We start from the raw sequence: 16,728 nt of genomic DNA, 5'->3' as shown, positions 1-16,728 counted from the left end.
CCAATGAGACCTTCCTTCAATGAGTGAAACAAAAGATAAAAGTAATATTCTGATGTCAAATTTCTTCTGTGTCTCCTACGTAAGAATTACAATGCTATAAGCATTTGATATGCTCTTTTCTTGCTTCATATCAAACCTATGTACAATACACAGCATTTGTTCCTCCTCTTTCCCTGTTGATTAAATATTGTATATACAACAGATCATAGTCAGCTTATTTCTCTAATAATAACAACGAGGTTTTTCAACCCTGTAATGCAAAACGTAAGTTCTTGACAAGTGGAGACTGCAACACTAAATTTAACAAGTAGTCTTCAGTGATGCTAGTGTTCTTTAACATACACTCAAATTAAGTGAGCTATTGAAAGTTCAGTGTGTTTGCTGTTGGTGTGGTGTGTCTGTAACAAGGTGTACATTGTTGATCCATCAGTTAATAGGTCAGAACACTAACAACTCAGCTGAATACTCTTTAGATCATTACCTGTTGCAGAAGTGTTGGCTGAAAAACTATATATCCAGTACCTGGGTCACAAGAAAAAAAAAACGGCGCAGGAGTGGCTGTGTGGTAAGTAGCTTGCTTACCAACCACATGGTTCCGGGTTCAGTCCCACTGCGTGGCATGTTGGGCAAGTGTTTTCTACTATAGCCTCGGGCCGACCAAAGCCTTGTGAGTGGATTTGGTAGATGGAAACTGAAAGAAGCCCATCGTATATATGTATGTATGTGTGTATGTTTGTCCCCCTAGCATTGCTTGACAACCGATGCTGGTGTGTTTACGTCGCCGTCACTTAGCGGTTCGGCAAAAGAGACCGATAGAATAAGTACTGGGCTTACAAAGATTAAGTCCCGGAGTCGATTTGCTCGACTAAAGGCGGTGCTCCAGCATGGCCGCAGTCAAATGACTGAAACAAGTAAAAGAGTAACGGGTCATTTCAGTATTAGCAAAATTTGACATTAACTCTTTTGATACTAACCCATCTGAAATAGTCCATTGTTCTATGATATAAACTTCCTGTTTTAACCCTTTAGCATTCAAATTTCTCTGTCAAATGTAATGCTTATATATTTACCCTCACCTCCTTAATACTAGTAGAGTTTGATCAAAACACTGCTTTCTCAAGCCCACTTTGGCTCAAAGAAACATTTTAATTAAAGCTTAACTGCTGAAATATTACAATTTGGGGTTTTCCTATTACATATTGCATAGCATATCTCAATTTGTCAAATGATATGACATTTCTCTTTTGAATATGGCAAAAAATAATGATTTCCTGTAGTAGGAAGCAGACACCAGTACCACTTCTTGACTTGATTTGCTGTAAGAGAAATATGTGACCAAAATACAATCTATTTTGGGAGTTTATGGTTAAGCAGTGGTGAGTTCCCTTAACTCTTGCTTAGTAGGGCAACCATGAATGATTTTGTCTATACAGTGCCTCTAAAGTCACCCTTGCAGAAAGCCCATCTCTGTTAAACTGGCAGTGATTTCCTCTCCATCTGTTAACCCATTAGTGTTCTTATTACTGTCAACTTTAAATGCTTATTTATTCATATTATATTGAATTAATCATGCACTGTCTTGTCTCTTTGAGATTTCAATGATGTGATTGTTTATTTTTAGAATGATATTGTAGAGTAGGTGGGAGAGGTAGGATCTAGCTGGTTTGAACAAAGCTGGTAGAATATTTGAGCCAGATATGGCAGCTGGTTTAAATGCTAAAGGGTCAATGTGATCTAAATTAAAACCTTACACCAAAATTTCATGTTAATTTCTGTTCCAAGCCCCAATTTAATAAATGATAAAGTCATTTTTTCTAATTTCCTATCTAACCAAGCGGCCAAAGAAACTCTTTTCACCCATGTAACTGCTGTCACTTCTTTAGCAATATTATCAACCATGACATCATGTGACCTTCCTTGACCAATTACAGCCCACCTACCAGTAACCATCTTTAACCTCTCCAGTCATTCAGATTATTGCCAGGTGGCCGATGCCAGCGCCGCCTTGACTGGCTTCCGTGCCGGTGGCACGTTAAAAGCACCAACCGATCGTGGCCGCTGCCAGACTCCCCTGGCACCTGTGCCAGTGGCATGTAAAATAGCACCCACTACACTCACGGAGTGGTTGGCATTAGGAAGGGCATCCAGCTGTAGAAATACTGCTAGATCAGACTGGAGCCTGGTGCAGCCTCCTGGCTTCGCAGACCCCTGTCGAACCGTTCAACCCGTGCTAGTGCGGAAAACAGATGTTAAATGATGATGATGATGATGATAAAAAATCCATTAGGGACTTTAAAACTTGAAGTAGCATGGAATTCGAATCAAACTGTTTTGAATAATAATAATTATTTTGAATAATAATAATAATGTCTACCAAATCCACTCACAAGACATTTTGTTCAAGGTGTCACACAGTGAGACTGAACCTGGAACCATATGGTTGGGAAGCAAATTTCCTACCATGCCTGTCCCTTGTGAGTGGAAGAAGCCTGTCATATGCGTATGTGTGTGTGTGTGTGTGTGTATCTTTGTTTTGCCCCTTTCCCCCACCACTGCTTAACAGGTGTTGGTTTGTTTACACCCCTATAATCTATAAACAGATTGATAGAACAAATACCAAGCTCAGAATGAAATAAGTATTGGCATTGATTTGTTTGACTTACCCTTCAAGATGTTGCCCCAGTATGACAAACATAAGATAAGATTAAACATTTCATGATGAATACTTCAAACAGTGTTAAAGACAACGAAAGTATTTTCAATCAATAAATTTTATTCGTTATATATAGATCATTGCGGTACTTCAGGATGGAATCGTATAGAAATTGTCTTTTCTTTTTGTAAATAAAAGAAAAATCCTCAATAGTAAATGTATGCTTTTTATACCATCACAAATTCATATAGGAAATTATTTACAAAAGTATGGTTCCAAATTTAGTCAAATTACATGAAATGAAACTATGATAGATTGATAAAATGGGCAGAGGGATACATAAAAAAAAAACAAAAAACAAAATCAAATTGAAGCCGAATTTTTAGCAGATATGTCATATGACCCATGTGGAAATATGTGTGAGTAAATAATTTACTTGATTGAAGTTTGTGAAGGTTAAGGAGCAACATTCACGATAAAAAATAAAAATTTCAACAGAAAACAAATATAGACAATTAAATAAAACCAACTGTTACAAAGAAACACACATAAACCATAAAACAGTGTTAACAGAAAGCAGTTATCAACAGTTTAGTATAAGTCAAAAGAAATTAATTATCCACACACAAAAATATTTAACAGTTGACAATGTAGACATGTGATTGTATGTATTGTATGTAACTAATTCAAACTCCACTTTGCATCCAAAATAATAAATTAAATAGAATACAGTAATTTAAGGTATATATATATGTATATATATTCAGTATAATAACTAAGGTAAGCCTTAGTAATTTAATGTATTCACTTTGGTCCCCTAAATTAAATCACATTATATATATTTATATTTCTTGGTACAAAAACATTTAAAAGGTACTGAAAACATTGATGTGTATAAGTTTAAAGTTAACGCACGTTTGAAAAGTAAGAGGTCACCATTAGCTATGAGGGAAAAAAATTTGTAGTTACAGAACCATATTTTATAAGATGTATGTGAATATGGAAACCATACTCAGATATGAGTAGAAACCATAAAAGTAGAAACCAAATCAGACTTTGAGGGGAGGAAAAAAAAAAGTTTTTTTTTTTCCTTTTAATTTAGTCAATTTTTATGCTTGTGGGTAAGTAATAAAGGAATGAATAAAAAAAAAATACAAAACCCATGATAGGATACCATGAGCAACAGTATGTACCATTTCCATATATTTTGACTTTGACAGTTGTTTAGTCATCCCAAGTCAACCTTTGTCAAGGAGGCCAGTGGGTAAAAGGCATTCTAGTTGTGACCTATGTTTTATTGAAACAGAGCATGTAGGACTACATTATCTAATGTGTCCTTTCTTTAAGACAGTAGTGGGATTTGAAGGAGATTTAACTGCTATTTCTAGCAAGTCAAGCGACCACACACAAGGTTACATGTCTCATGTTTATCTGTCAAAATGTGTTTCACGTCATTGCATTGGTGACACAACAGAGATTTGGCTGCTATCAAGCAACCATGTACACTCTCACCTGGTAAAAAAATAAAGACCAACGTTATAAGAGCTTCTCATCAGCGTTTAACGTCCAATCTCCAAGTGAATTTTCATAAGTTTGGAAACAGAAAAACGAGTTTATTCATTTGACATCTGAAATCAAGTAAAGTGTTAAAGAATTTTCCCACTTTACTATTGTATGAAAACATCTGCACAACAGAACGGTGAGCCACATAACAGCCAAAGAAATCAAGCTCTGTATCCAAAAGCTACACTGATGATAATAAATTCCTATCCTTCCCTTTTCTTCTAAACGACAGAAAAAAAAAAAAACAATATAAATTCCAAGGTTTAATGAATTACCAAATTTGAGAACTGGTTAGATGTAAACTCATAGCAAAAAATAATATGTCCATATCTGAAATACATATATATATATATATGGGGCAGTAAGCCAAACAAGAATTACTAGACGTTAGGTTGGAGGAGTTCCTTTAACAAGATAAAAAAAGAAAAAAGCTTATTTCTGTTAAAGCCTTTAGTGTGTGTAGCTCTTCAGTAAGTGTCGTGGTTGGTCAGTCTGTTGGAAGGAAAAAGAGAAAAAAAGAGAGAAACATTATAAAACCAAATAACAAATAAAAAAAATGCATTTCAATATTTATTGAACAAAATTATTGTTAGCATTCACAATAGCTTATAGTATAAGAGATAGTTTTTATCAATCTTTCAGTCATTGGACTACTGCCTTGAAAGATACTTAATCCATTGGTCTCTTTTGTCAAACTGCTAGGTTAAGGGGATGTAAACAAACTAACATCCATTGTCATGTGGGTACTCTTACTCCTTTATTTGTTTCAGTCTTTTGACTGTGGCCATGCTGGAGCACTGCCTTTAGTTGAAGAAATCGACCCCAGGACTTATTGTTTGTAAGCCTAGTACTTATTCTATCAATCTCTTTTGCTGAACCGCTAAGTTACAGAGACGTAAACACACCAGCATCGGCTGTCAAGCGATGTTGGGGAGACAAACACAGACACAACCATACACACACACACACACACACGACAGGCTTCTTTCTGTTTCCGTCTACCAAATCCACTCACAAGGCTTTGGTCAGCCCGAGGCTATAGTAGAAGACACTTGCCCAAGGTGCCATGCAGTGGGACTGAACCCGGAACCATGTGGTTGGTAAGCAAGCTACTTACCACACAACCACTCCAAATAGAACACAAATATTAGTTGATTACATTGACTGCCCCCCCCCACCTCAGTATGCAACCGGTACTTATTTCATCAATCCTGAAAGGATAAAAAGCAAGGTTGACCTTGGTGGAATTTGAACTCCGAATGTAGAGATGGAGAAAATATTGCTAAGCATTTTGTCTACTACAAGTACAAAGCCTGAAATTTCGTGGAAGGGATTAGTCGATTATATTGACCCCAACCAGTACTAAAGTTGGCCATGGCAGAATTTGAATTCAGAACATAAAGAACTGGAGGTATACTACTAAGCATTTTGCCAATATGCTGCTGTTTCTAACAGTTTGCTGTCTGATGAATGATAATAATAATAAGCACAGTATAAATAAGGAAAGATGAATTTAATGTGGAAAAAATTTGATGCATACATGTAAATATTAGAGGAACAGAAAAAAAAATATTCTAAAAAACAATAAGACAAACTTATTCTATCGGCCTCTTTTGCTGAACAGCTAAGTTACAGGGACATAAACACACCAACATCGGCTGTCAAGCAATGGTAGGGGGACAGAGAGAAAGAGAAAGAGAGGAGAGAGAAAAAGTCAAGGTAGAAAATGCTAAAATAATTTTATAAAAAACATTTCAGTACCGGTTTCGGTCATTGAGACTTTTTGAACTGTAAATATGGAAAACATATTTTGGAAAAATTAAATGAAAATTATTTTAAAAGAATAATTACATACTATTCAAATACAAATATTCTTTTAAAATACTTTTCATTTAATTTTTCCAAAACTTAATTGTTTTCCATACTTACAGTTGAAAAAGTCTCAATGACCGAAACCAGTTCTAAAATGTTTTTTATAAAATTATTTTAGCATTTTCTACCTTGACTTTTTTTTCCATATATATATATATATATATATATATATATATACACACACACACATACGACACATGATAGGCTTCTTTCAGTTTCCATCTACCAAATTTACTCGCAACGCTTTGGTCGGCCTTGGGCTATCATAGATTACACTTACCCAAGGTGCCACACAGTGGGATTGAACCTGGAACCATGTGGTTGGGGATCAAGCTTCTTACCACACAGCCACACAGTAGGAAAATAGGAAATTAAAAGTTATGGCCGGTCATTGAGTGACCATTGGTTTCGCACCTATAAAGCAGTATAGGTGGGTCACAGAGAGACCATTTGTTTTGCATCTATTAGCGCTTAGCGGTATAAGCGATTCGTCAGACTTAAATGGCAGAAGGTGCATAATCTCTCTAGAACTGGAAGAAGAGATATGCAAATGGTGAGTTGGTGCTGTAAACTAAAAAATAATTGTCCATGCTGCGGGACGGGGTTATATAGATCTTTTCGGTTTGAATGGCAGTTTTTAAAAAATAATTTCCACGTAACCATTGAATGGTTACACTACATATTTATACTATGTACTACAGTGTCTTGTGTGCTGGAAAATGGGGTAATTGATGTAATTAACCCTTAAATATAATACTAGTTCTTACTTTAGTGATTCTAAAGAGATGAAAGTTGATGTCAATGAAATGAAAGCATGCAAAGAACTAAACACCAAAACGAAGTTAACAGTCAATAATAAAAGTAAATAATAATGCTGTATTTGCTGTGATGGGCCCATTCATTTTTAAACTTCGTATACTGGTAGAATGTGTTGTTCTCTTTCTGCAATTTCAACCAATCAATGACGTCTATTGAGGTGAAAATATTCTGTGCCGTATGAATATGTCCCTCGTTTAAGAAACAGATTGGGTTTATTTACCTTTGTGAAGAAAAAAAGACTGAAATGCAATAGATCGATTCTAGGGTCATAATTATAGGTGACAATTTCATGACACCGCTAGGAAAAACTGCCGTTCAAACCGAAAAGATCCGGTTATACCCCTTACATCGACATGGGACTGTTCAACGAATGGAATTCGCCATTCGTTGAATAAGTCCCATCACAGCTCCTTCGAATATCACTATAGCGGAAGCCGATGTAAGGGAGATAACTCCGTCTCACAGTATGGCCAATTATTTTTTGGTTTAACAAAACCGACCGGCCGTTACTTATTTCTACCTCTAGTTCTAGAGAAGTTAGGCGCCTTCTGTAATTTGAATCTCACGAGTCACCTACACTGCTAAGCGTTTTGTAGGTGCGAAACCAGTGGTCACTCTATGACCTGCCATAACTTTTAACTTCCTAATACACACACACATGTAGTCACACTAAGGTGTGCCAAGTGTTGAGATCATGATTGTGAAATAGTGATTTTGATTACTGAACTGCGTGGTGCGTTGTATTCTTGAGCAAAACACTTCAGTTCATGTTGCTTTGCGATCACTCTGACATCTGATGTTTGACACACAGTGCGCCTGTATAAGTAATGTCGATTTGATGGCGAGATTGAGCATAAAACATGTGATGATAAGCAAATCATGTGCGGATGTTGTTTAGCAAGAAATTGCACAAACATCTTTCTCAGACTCGGGGAAACTACCAACAACCTCTATACACAAAGGGATTATCGAAAAGATAAGGCGTTAATGGCGAAAAGTCCACATACACAGAAACTCCTACATAATGTGCACACACATAGACATATACATAAGTAGAAGCAATAATATATCCATGTGTGTTAGAAAGCAATAGAAACAATAACATAATCACGCACACATTTCCCAAGTGTTAGGTTTGTTAAAGCTCTCACCAACTCCAGCTGTCAGATTCTGAATGTACTGCTGGGTCAAAGGATGGATGTGTCAAGAGGGTATCTATATCTGCTCATGCCTGAATCATCATCATCATCATCATCGTTTAACGTCTGCCTTCCATGCTAGCATGGGTTGGACGATTTTGACTGAGGGCTGGTGAACCAGATGGCTGCACCAGGCTCCAATCTTGATCTGGCAGAGTTTCTACAGATGGATGCCCTTCCTAACGCCAACTATTCCGAGAGTGTAGTGGATGCTTTTTACGTGCCACCGACATGGGGCCAGTCAGGCGGTACTGGCAATGACCTCGCTTGAATCTTTTTACACATGCCACCAGCACAGGTGCCAGTAAGGCGACGTTGGTAACGATCACGCTCGAATGGTGCCCTTTTACGTGCCACCAGCACGGAGCCAGTTAGCCGCTCTGTCAACGATCACCCTCGTACGGTGCTCTTTGCACCCCACTAGCACGGATGCCAGTCATTGAAATTTGATTTTGGTTTGAATAGGCATCAAAAACAGTTAGTGAAAGCATGGTACATGTTAGCAAGCTATTTTTGCCTATGTGTGATGGCCAGATTAAAGTACATGCATATACAAAACAAACATGCTTTTAACTTATACCTGTGCACGTTTAAGTATGTCATTCACATTTTTGCCACAAATCTTAACCTTTTAGCACTTAGATTACCCTGTCAAATCTAATGTTTATCTATTCACATCATTTGGAATTAATCATGGATTATCTCACAACTTCAACATCTTAAATGATGTGATTGTTTATGTTTTAGAAGCTAGATCTTGCCAGTTTGAACATAAAACGGGTAGAATATTTGGGTCAGGATATTTAAACACTAAAGGGTTAAGGAGTATCTCCAACATGTAAAACATAGTGAAGAGGCACAAGGCCAACTTTTATTGATGGACACTATATTTTCTAGCAGAATAGTCAAATTTTTTAGACCAAAATTTACATCCAAAAAGCATAGGTTGACTTAAGCACCAAGATGACTTTGGAGGCCCAAAAATTCCATTTGAAATGCATCAGGATTTGGAAAGATAGTGTTGAGATTTGAATGGTTACACTACATATTTATACTATGTACTACAGTGTCTTGTGTGCTGGAAAATGGGGTAATTGATGTAATTAACCCTTAAATATAATACTAGTTCTTACTTTAGTGATTCTAAAGAGATGAAAGTTGATGTCAATGAAATGAAAGCATGCAAAGAACTAAACACCAAAATGAAGTTGACAGTCAATAATAAAAGTAAATAATAATGCTGTATTTGCTGTGATGGAATAATAGTTATTGGTATAAGAGCAGGAATTTGGAGAGAGGGGAACATTTGATTGTATATTTTACTCTCAGAAGGATAAAAAGGAAAGTCGACCATAGCAGGATTTGAACTCAGAACGTGAATAGGTGGACGAATATACGCAAATAAACGATAGCGATGAAACAAGCTATCCAAATAAAATAGACGATTTATTGGAAAATATAAAATGTAGTTTCAGTAGGTCTTTGTGGTTTTTACTAAGATTTTTGTGAAACAAAAGAATCGAATAGAGTGCACCTCTGAATTAATAGATAAAAGAAAAACCTCTCTATTCAGATGACTCAGTAATAGAACCACAATTTAAATGATATAATGGTTTTGGTAAAGAGACAATCCTATTCATGTGTTTTTATTTTTAAAATACATCTAGTCTTCAGGGATTTACTCTCTTTACTTGTTTCAGTCATTTAACCGTGGCCATGCTGGAGCACCACCTTTAGTTGAGCAAATCAACCCCAGGACTTATTGTTTGTAAGCCTAGTACTTATTCTATCAGTCTCTTTTGCCGGCATTGGTTGTCAAGCGATGTTAGGGGGACAAACACAGACTCACAAACATATATATATATATATATATATATATATATATATATACGACGGGCTTCTTTCAGTTTCCGTCTACCAAATCCACTCACAAGGCTTTGGTCGGCCCAAGGCTATAGTAGAAGACACTTGCCCAAGGTGCCACACAGTGGGACTGAACCCGGAACCATGTTGTTCGTACGCAAGCTACTTACCACACCTACACAGCCACTCCTAGAAACAATTCTTAAAAAAACTATTCAAGAGAGAGGGAGAATTTCTCTCTTCAATTCAAAACGAATTTTAAAAGACGGTTTAGGTGTCATAGGAGAGAATGTCATGTAGAAGAATGCAATACAGCAGCAGAGAGTATAATATACGCTTGAAAGAAAAAATGAACAGCAAAAGTGCTGTCAAAGGCAGGGCTAAAACTAATAGATCTCAAGTTAAATTGCAACTTATGGATATTGTTACAGAAGAGGAATAGGTTTAAGCCAGAGATTTAAGATTAGAAAGCAAAAGTAAGAACTGAGCAAATGTGTAATTAGAATGCAATCAGAATCAAATTCAGTATTACTTTTCTCAGATCACAGTTCAATTACTATAGCAACTAGTTCATCAATTTGTTGATCCAGATATGTATGGTAGTTACAAGATTTGTATACGTCATTTGATGCAGCAGCAGCAGCAGGGTGGAAGAGGCCCTGTGACAAGCCCTGCACCAGATGGCTGAACATGATTGGGGAAGATCTCCAGAGGATCGATGTCACCTTGGAAGATGCAGAGGGGCTGGCAATGGAGAGAGCTGGTGGATCTGGTCAGCTCTATGCATGATGATGTCTCTGGGACCACTAACTTTGAATGACCCTAGCTCCATCAAGTAAGAGCATGAAGTCAATCAAATTAGATGTAAACAATCTTTTTTTTCAGTGGTACATAAGAGAAGAGAAAAAGGAGAAAAACTAATTCTGTATTTTTTTTCCTGTACTGAAATAAGATGAACTATTTCTTGCTTAATAAATTACTAACAACAGTAGTTGAGATAACAAGTTTCTATAAATGAAAATAATTTTCAATCTATGGCGGGAGCATCTGAGGTAAGATGTTTAGCAAAAGGTTAAGGTTGCATTTGTTTTTGAACTTAGATCAGTTCAATCAGGCCTGATCCAGGATTAAACAAACAACTATTATCTAGAAGGGAAAAGGAATATATCTGGATAGTTATGCACATATATTTACATATGCACTTAAACATGTTTGCATAAGTGCTTTACCCTATAGTGAATGCTTGTTAGAAGATACGTGATAAGTTCACTAAGTCTACAGTAAGTACTAGCTTATAAGTGATACTTATTCTATGAAAAATCTCCAACAGGAGAGGCATAAAATGTGAACATCAAATTCAAACTACTTCGAAAGGACAGGTTTAACCCATTAGCAATCAGATTTGCCTGTCAAATGTAATGCTTATTTATTCATATTGTATTGAGTTTATCATACATTATCTCATAGCTTCAAAATTTTGATGATATAATTGCTTATTTGTAGAATGAAGGGTAGGAGTGAGGTGCTAGATCTGGCTAGTTTCAACTAAAACAGATTATTTGGGTCAGAAATGGCCAGTTTAAATGCTAAAGTGGTAATCATCAACAAATCAATATTTCTAAAAAGATACAGGGAACAAGTTAAGAAGATATATATATCCTGGAAAACACTGAGATATTACAGAAATGCAGAGAAATCTGAGTGGGGAATAACAAGGCAGTATGGAAATGGCATAAATGACTGAAAAAATCAATCATTTGTTTTATGTCTGTTTTTCCATGCTAGCAGGAGTTAGACGTTTATATCCTTGAGGCATTTTTCTACAGCTTGATACCCTTCCTGTAGCTAACCGTTATTTCACACATCTTTGATGATGTGAAACAAATAGAGGGATATTAAAGATTTACATACAACAAGGTAAAAGATAAGTAGAGGAACAAAGCTGAAAATAAAGAAAAAAACCCAAACTAAACTTTCTATGACTTTGAAATTTAAGTTTTAGAACAAAGGCTTCTTAAAAGGAAGGCATAAAGAATGGGTCTTGAACAAAGATAAATTGCTGAGAAATTTTCAGAATTAAAAAAATTTTTTTTTTTTACATGAGATAAGTATAAATGATGTTTATTAAATATAAGTTACTTTTTGAAATGCTTATATTGAAGTTAAAAAAAAAAAAAGAGAAAACAAGCAAAAGCAAGATTTAAAACTGCAACCAAGATGCACTAAACATGAACTAAAAGAAATACTATAAATATGTAAGACTAATAAATTACTAAAATATATTAGTTTTATTCTGAGAGATTTTACACTGCTTACATTGGTCTCTGAGGCATCATTTACTCCACTGTAACACTCTTTGCTAGGTTCCGGGGGCAGTCAACCTAGAAGAGAAAGTTAGTAGTTATCTCCCTTGAACTAAGTAGTTAGAGTCGAGTTCAAAACTTCTGTGAAATATAAGATGTCCAATTTCTCAAGAGAAAGCAAATTGTGCTTACACGTGTTATTTATTAACTTCTGATTTGATATTTTTAAAAAATAAAAAATATAAGTAATGGTGTTAATAATTTCTCTCATTAGCACAAGGATTATTATATCTAAAGAAGAAGGATACAGTAAAATAGTATTATATCTTAGAGGTTCTTATAAACTAAACTAAAGTCACACCAGTTTTGACTTTGCCAGTTTATATTTTAAAACATTAAGAAACAAAACTCACTACTTTGACATATTTTCCACATTTCTACTTATTTAGTAACTCCAAACATTTTCAATGGAGTACAAAGATGGATAATGTGGTTGGAATAACTTGTACTATGTTGGTGCTTATTTAATTGATTTCTATGAGATTAAAACTTAGAATATGGAATAAGAAAACTAAATATTATAAAGATAATTAACACAGCATTATCATTTCGGCCACTATTGTCTTCCATAGCTTTAGCACTTACATCATTTAGTACTGCATTTTCCTGCATACAAGTGAAATTCTTTAGGTCAAAGTTTACAGGTAAAAATCAATAGGTCGACTTATACACCAAGACGATTTTGGAGGACCGACTATTCCATGTGAAATGCAGTAGGGTTCGGAAGGATAGTCAATAAATATCATCATCATCATCATTTAACGTCAGCTTTCCATGCTAGCATGGGTTGGACGATTTGATTGAGGTCTGGCAAACCAGACTCCAATCTGACCTGGCAAAGTTTCTACAGCTGGATGCCCTTCCTAATGCCAACCACTCCGAGAGTGTAGTGGGTGCTTGCCTCTGGAGAGGAACAAATACTTTTGTATTAACCCATAAAAAAATGGCTGGGCCAATGTATCATCGTCATCAACATCCTCATTTAATGTCCATTGTCTATGCTGGTATGGGTTGGGCTGCTGGCATAACCCCCCAATATTTTTTATACTACAAAGTTCATGTCTATACATGAAGATCAGATATACACACATACATACATATATCATCATCATCATCGTTCAACGTCCGTTTTCCGTGCTAGCACGGGTTGGACGGTTCGACCGGGGTCTGGGAAGCCAGGAGGCTGCACCAGGCTCCAGTCTGATCTGGCAGTGTTTCTATAGCTGGATGCCCTTCCTAACGCTAACCACTCCGTGAGTGTAGTGGGTGCTTTTTACGTACCACTGGCACAGGTGCCAGTTAAGGCGGCGCTGGCATCGGCCACGTTCGGATGGTGCTTTTTACGTGCCACCAGCACAGGTATCACAACTACTATTTCCATTTGATATTTATTTTGATGTTCATGTACTTGACTCAATAGGTCTCCTCAAGCACAGCAGGTTGTTCTGAAATCCAAGGTACTTTGAATGGGCTGGGGCTATGCGGAACTGGTGCAGGAAGCTGCACACATACACACACCATTGTGTGTGTTAAGGTGGTGAGTTGGCAGAATCGTTGGCATGCCAGACAGAATGCTTAGTACCATTTCATTTGTCTTTACGTTCTGAGTTCAAGTTCCACTTTGCCTTTCATCCATTTGTGGCCGATAAATTAAGTATCAGTTGAGCACTGGGAATAATGTAATCAACTAGTCCTCTCCTCTAAAATTTTAGGCCCTGTTCCTATAGTAGAAAAGATTATTATATGGATGGTTGAAGTAGATAAGGTAACATACCCTTTCTACAAATTGTAAATTTCACAGGTGAGAATAGTCCAGCCTCGGGTGAAACACCGAGTTGATATAGTCAACATGTCTATCCTTCTAACCTACCTAAAGTTTTGGGTTCTATATCAGATGTCTGCACTATGTAAAATACATTTTAAATATATTGGGGAGATGTACTTGCATAGCGAGTGACTTGATCTGAGATCGTATGCTGGAACAAAAACAATTGCAGCATGGAAGGTGTTTATAAGCCATTTAAGAAACACACAAAAACCGTTAGATTCACTTCAACATTCAAATTTAATTTGTCAAAATATTTTTGATGTTTTGAGACCGTGACCTGTTCACTGACAAAACCTCGTGCTGCAGGAAGTTTTGTCAGTGAACAGGTTGCAGTCTCAAAGCGTCAAAAATATTTTGACAAATTAAATTTGAATGTTGAAGTGAATCTAACGGTTTTTGTGTGTTTCTTAAATGGCTTATAAACACCTTCCACGCTGCAATTGTTTTAAATATATTTTATAACTCTTATGTAATGAGACATATGAACATGCACATTTTCATGCCTACAAAGATTAAGGGATTATTTTTCTTTTACAGAATATTTAAACTGAACCTTTTTTAAAAAATTTCTTTTTGTGTCTTGAAAAGTGGTTTTGATTCAGAATAGAAACATTAGTAAGTTTCACTGCCAAAGAGTCGAGTATCTGTTAAAATTCAACTGGATGTAAACAAATTTAAGAGGTATCCAGTTATTGAAATAGTGTCTTGGATACTACATTGCTTGAAAGCAACAAATCAAATAACATCAAAATGATGCTATTTTTTAAAATTAAATTTATACATAAACCACCCATAAAGCATTTCCTTCAAAGATGGAAGAATTACTGTATTTTCATCATTTAAATACTTAAGGGATGATTAGCAAAATCAAATCTTAGCACTATCTGAATACTGCTAACCCACAAGCTGGTTGGTTGTTTTCATTAATAACCCTTTAGCATTCCACATTACTCTGTCAAAAGATATGCTTATTTATTAACATTGTTTTGAATTAATCATGCATTATCTTGTACCTTTGTAATCTTAAGGAGTTAACTTGATTTTTAGAATGATATTGTAGGGTTGATATGTGCAAGGTCACACCTGACCAGTTTAAGCATAGAATAGGTAGAATATTTTGACCAGATGTAACTGGTTTAAATGCTAAAGGGTTAATATAATTAACAGTGGTAGATTCTCTGAAACTGTTGAGTACCTTGTATTTATTTAATCAGGTCTAAGGTTTAAAACCTACAAGAATAGATTGTCTTTTATTCCTCTGGGTCAGTGCTTTTCAAACTTTTTGCTGGAGCGGAACCCCAAGGAAACATTCCACTGGCTCGAGGAACCCCTGTGCAATAATTTAATAGTCTTATGCACACATATCTGCACAGGAGAATTAAAAATTACTTCCGATTTTAGCAGTTTTGTAATTTCTTGCGGAACCCCTGGACTGTACTGGCGGAACCCTAAGGTTCCGCGGAACCCTGGTTGAAAACCACTTCTCTGGATCATCAAATGTGTCTGGTAAATTCAGGAGTAAAGAAGGGTTTAAAGTAACTAAATTCTTCCTACTGAAATAAAGACCTTGTGCCAAAGTTAGAGATCATTGTTATGCTTATCTGTAATATCTTTCTTTTAATATACTCAGTGGGTTTCTCCATAGACTAAGAAGTTTTTTTTACAAATTATGGGTCCTTGATATGATTTCAATTGCATTGATAATGTTATTTGGAAAAAGAAATAAAGGTTGCATAATTTTAATATATCATCATTTCTAAATAGGTGTGGTAACTGTAATATTGTCTGGAACAGACTTAAAAAAAAACAAAAAACGGTGAATTAAATTTACAAATATATCAGTAGTAAAGAAGAAATTTATATTCTACATAAGCACAGCTGTTAAAAGCAAAGCAGTTAAAAGTGATCAAAAGCAACAGTAATATTTCAAGGGCATGTAAAGAAAATTACATTAAGTGAAAATCATCATCATCATCATCGTTTAACGTCCGTTTTCCGCGCTAGCACGGGTTGGACTATAAAAATTGTAACAAATAACACTAAAAATAATATTCATCATCATCATTATTGTTGTTGTTTGACATTTGTTTTCCAGGCTAACATGGATTGGACGTTTTGACAGAAGCTGACATGCCAAAGGACACTGCATCAAGCTCCAGTGTCAGCTTTGGCATTGCTTCTATGATTGGATGTTCTTTCTAATGCCAAACATTTCAGAGAGTGGTGCCAGGTGCTTTTTATATGGTACACAGGACTAGTGAGGTCACCAAGTGACTTGTAAGAAAAGGCACCTCAACTGAAAGTGTGAAAAGGGCTTAAAGTATGATAGAGGGACAGAAACTGGTGTTTTGCAGTAGTGGAAATACACAGTTGAAAAAGGAGAAAAGATAGGGAAGTTACAGGAAGATGAACATAAGTGAAGTGGCCCAGAAGATTAGACAGGGTGAATGGGTGGATAAGTGTGTGAAAAGAGAATGGCAAATGGATAGAGATGGGGATAGAGGTGAATGAAGTGAGTGATGAGTATGAATGGTGAGTATGAGTAGAGGGATCCCAAATGGCAGAATG

General features: G+C 36.0%; 1 protein-coding gene across 3 annotated transcripts in view; it reads right to left on the bottom strand.

The window, feature by feature from the left end:
• Positions 1-3,743: 3,743 nt before the first annotated feature.
• The window catches only part of LOC115213781 (glutamine--fructose-6-phosphate aminotransferase [isomerizing] 2), a 66,530-nt gene continuing 53,545 nt past the window's right edge, over positions 3,744-16,728 (bottom strand). For 2 of the 3 annotated variants that reach the window (XM_029782624.2, XM_029782622.2), the window contains 2 exons: positions 12,286-12,350; positions 3,744-4,708 (listed from right to left, as the gene is read on the bottom strand). In XM_029782624.2, the coding sequence (XP_029638484.1) occupies positions 12,306-12,350 (45 nt within the window). In that variant the 3' untranslated portion in view covers positions 3,744-4,708; positions 12,286-12,305. The remainder of the gene's footprint in view (positions 4,709-12,285; positions 12,351-16,728) is intronic. The other variant, XM_029782623.2, reaches the window with a different exon arrangement.

The sequence above is a fragment of the Octopus sinensis genome, linkage group LG7 (assembly GCF_006345805.1).
Source record: "Octopus sinensis linkage group LG7, ASM634580v1, whole genome shotgun sequence".
Lineage (NCBI taxonomy): Eukaryota > Metazoa > Mollusca > Cephalopoda > Octopoda > Octopodidae > Octopus > Octopus sinensis.
The sequence above is the reverse complement of the archived record's forward strand: the minus strand, read 5'-3'. Positions and strand labels throughout refer to the sequence as shown.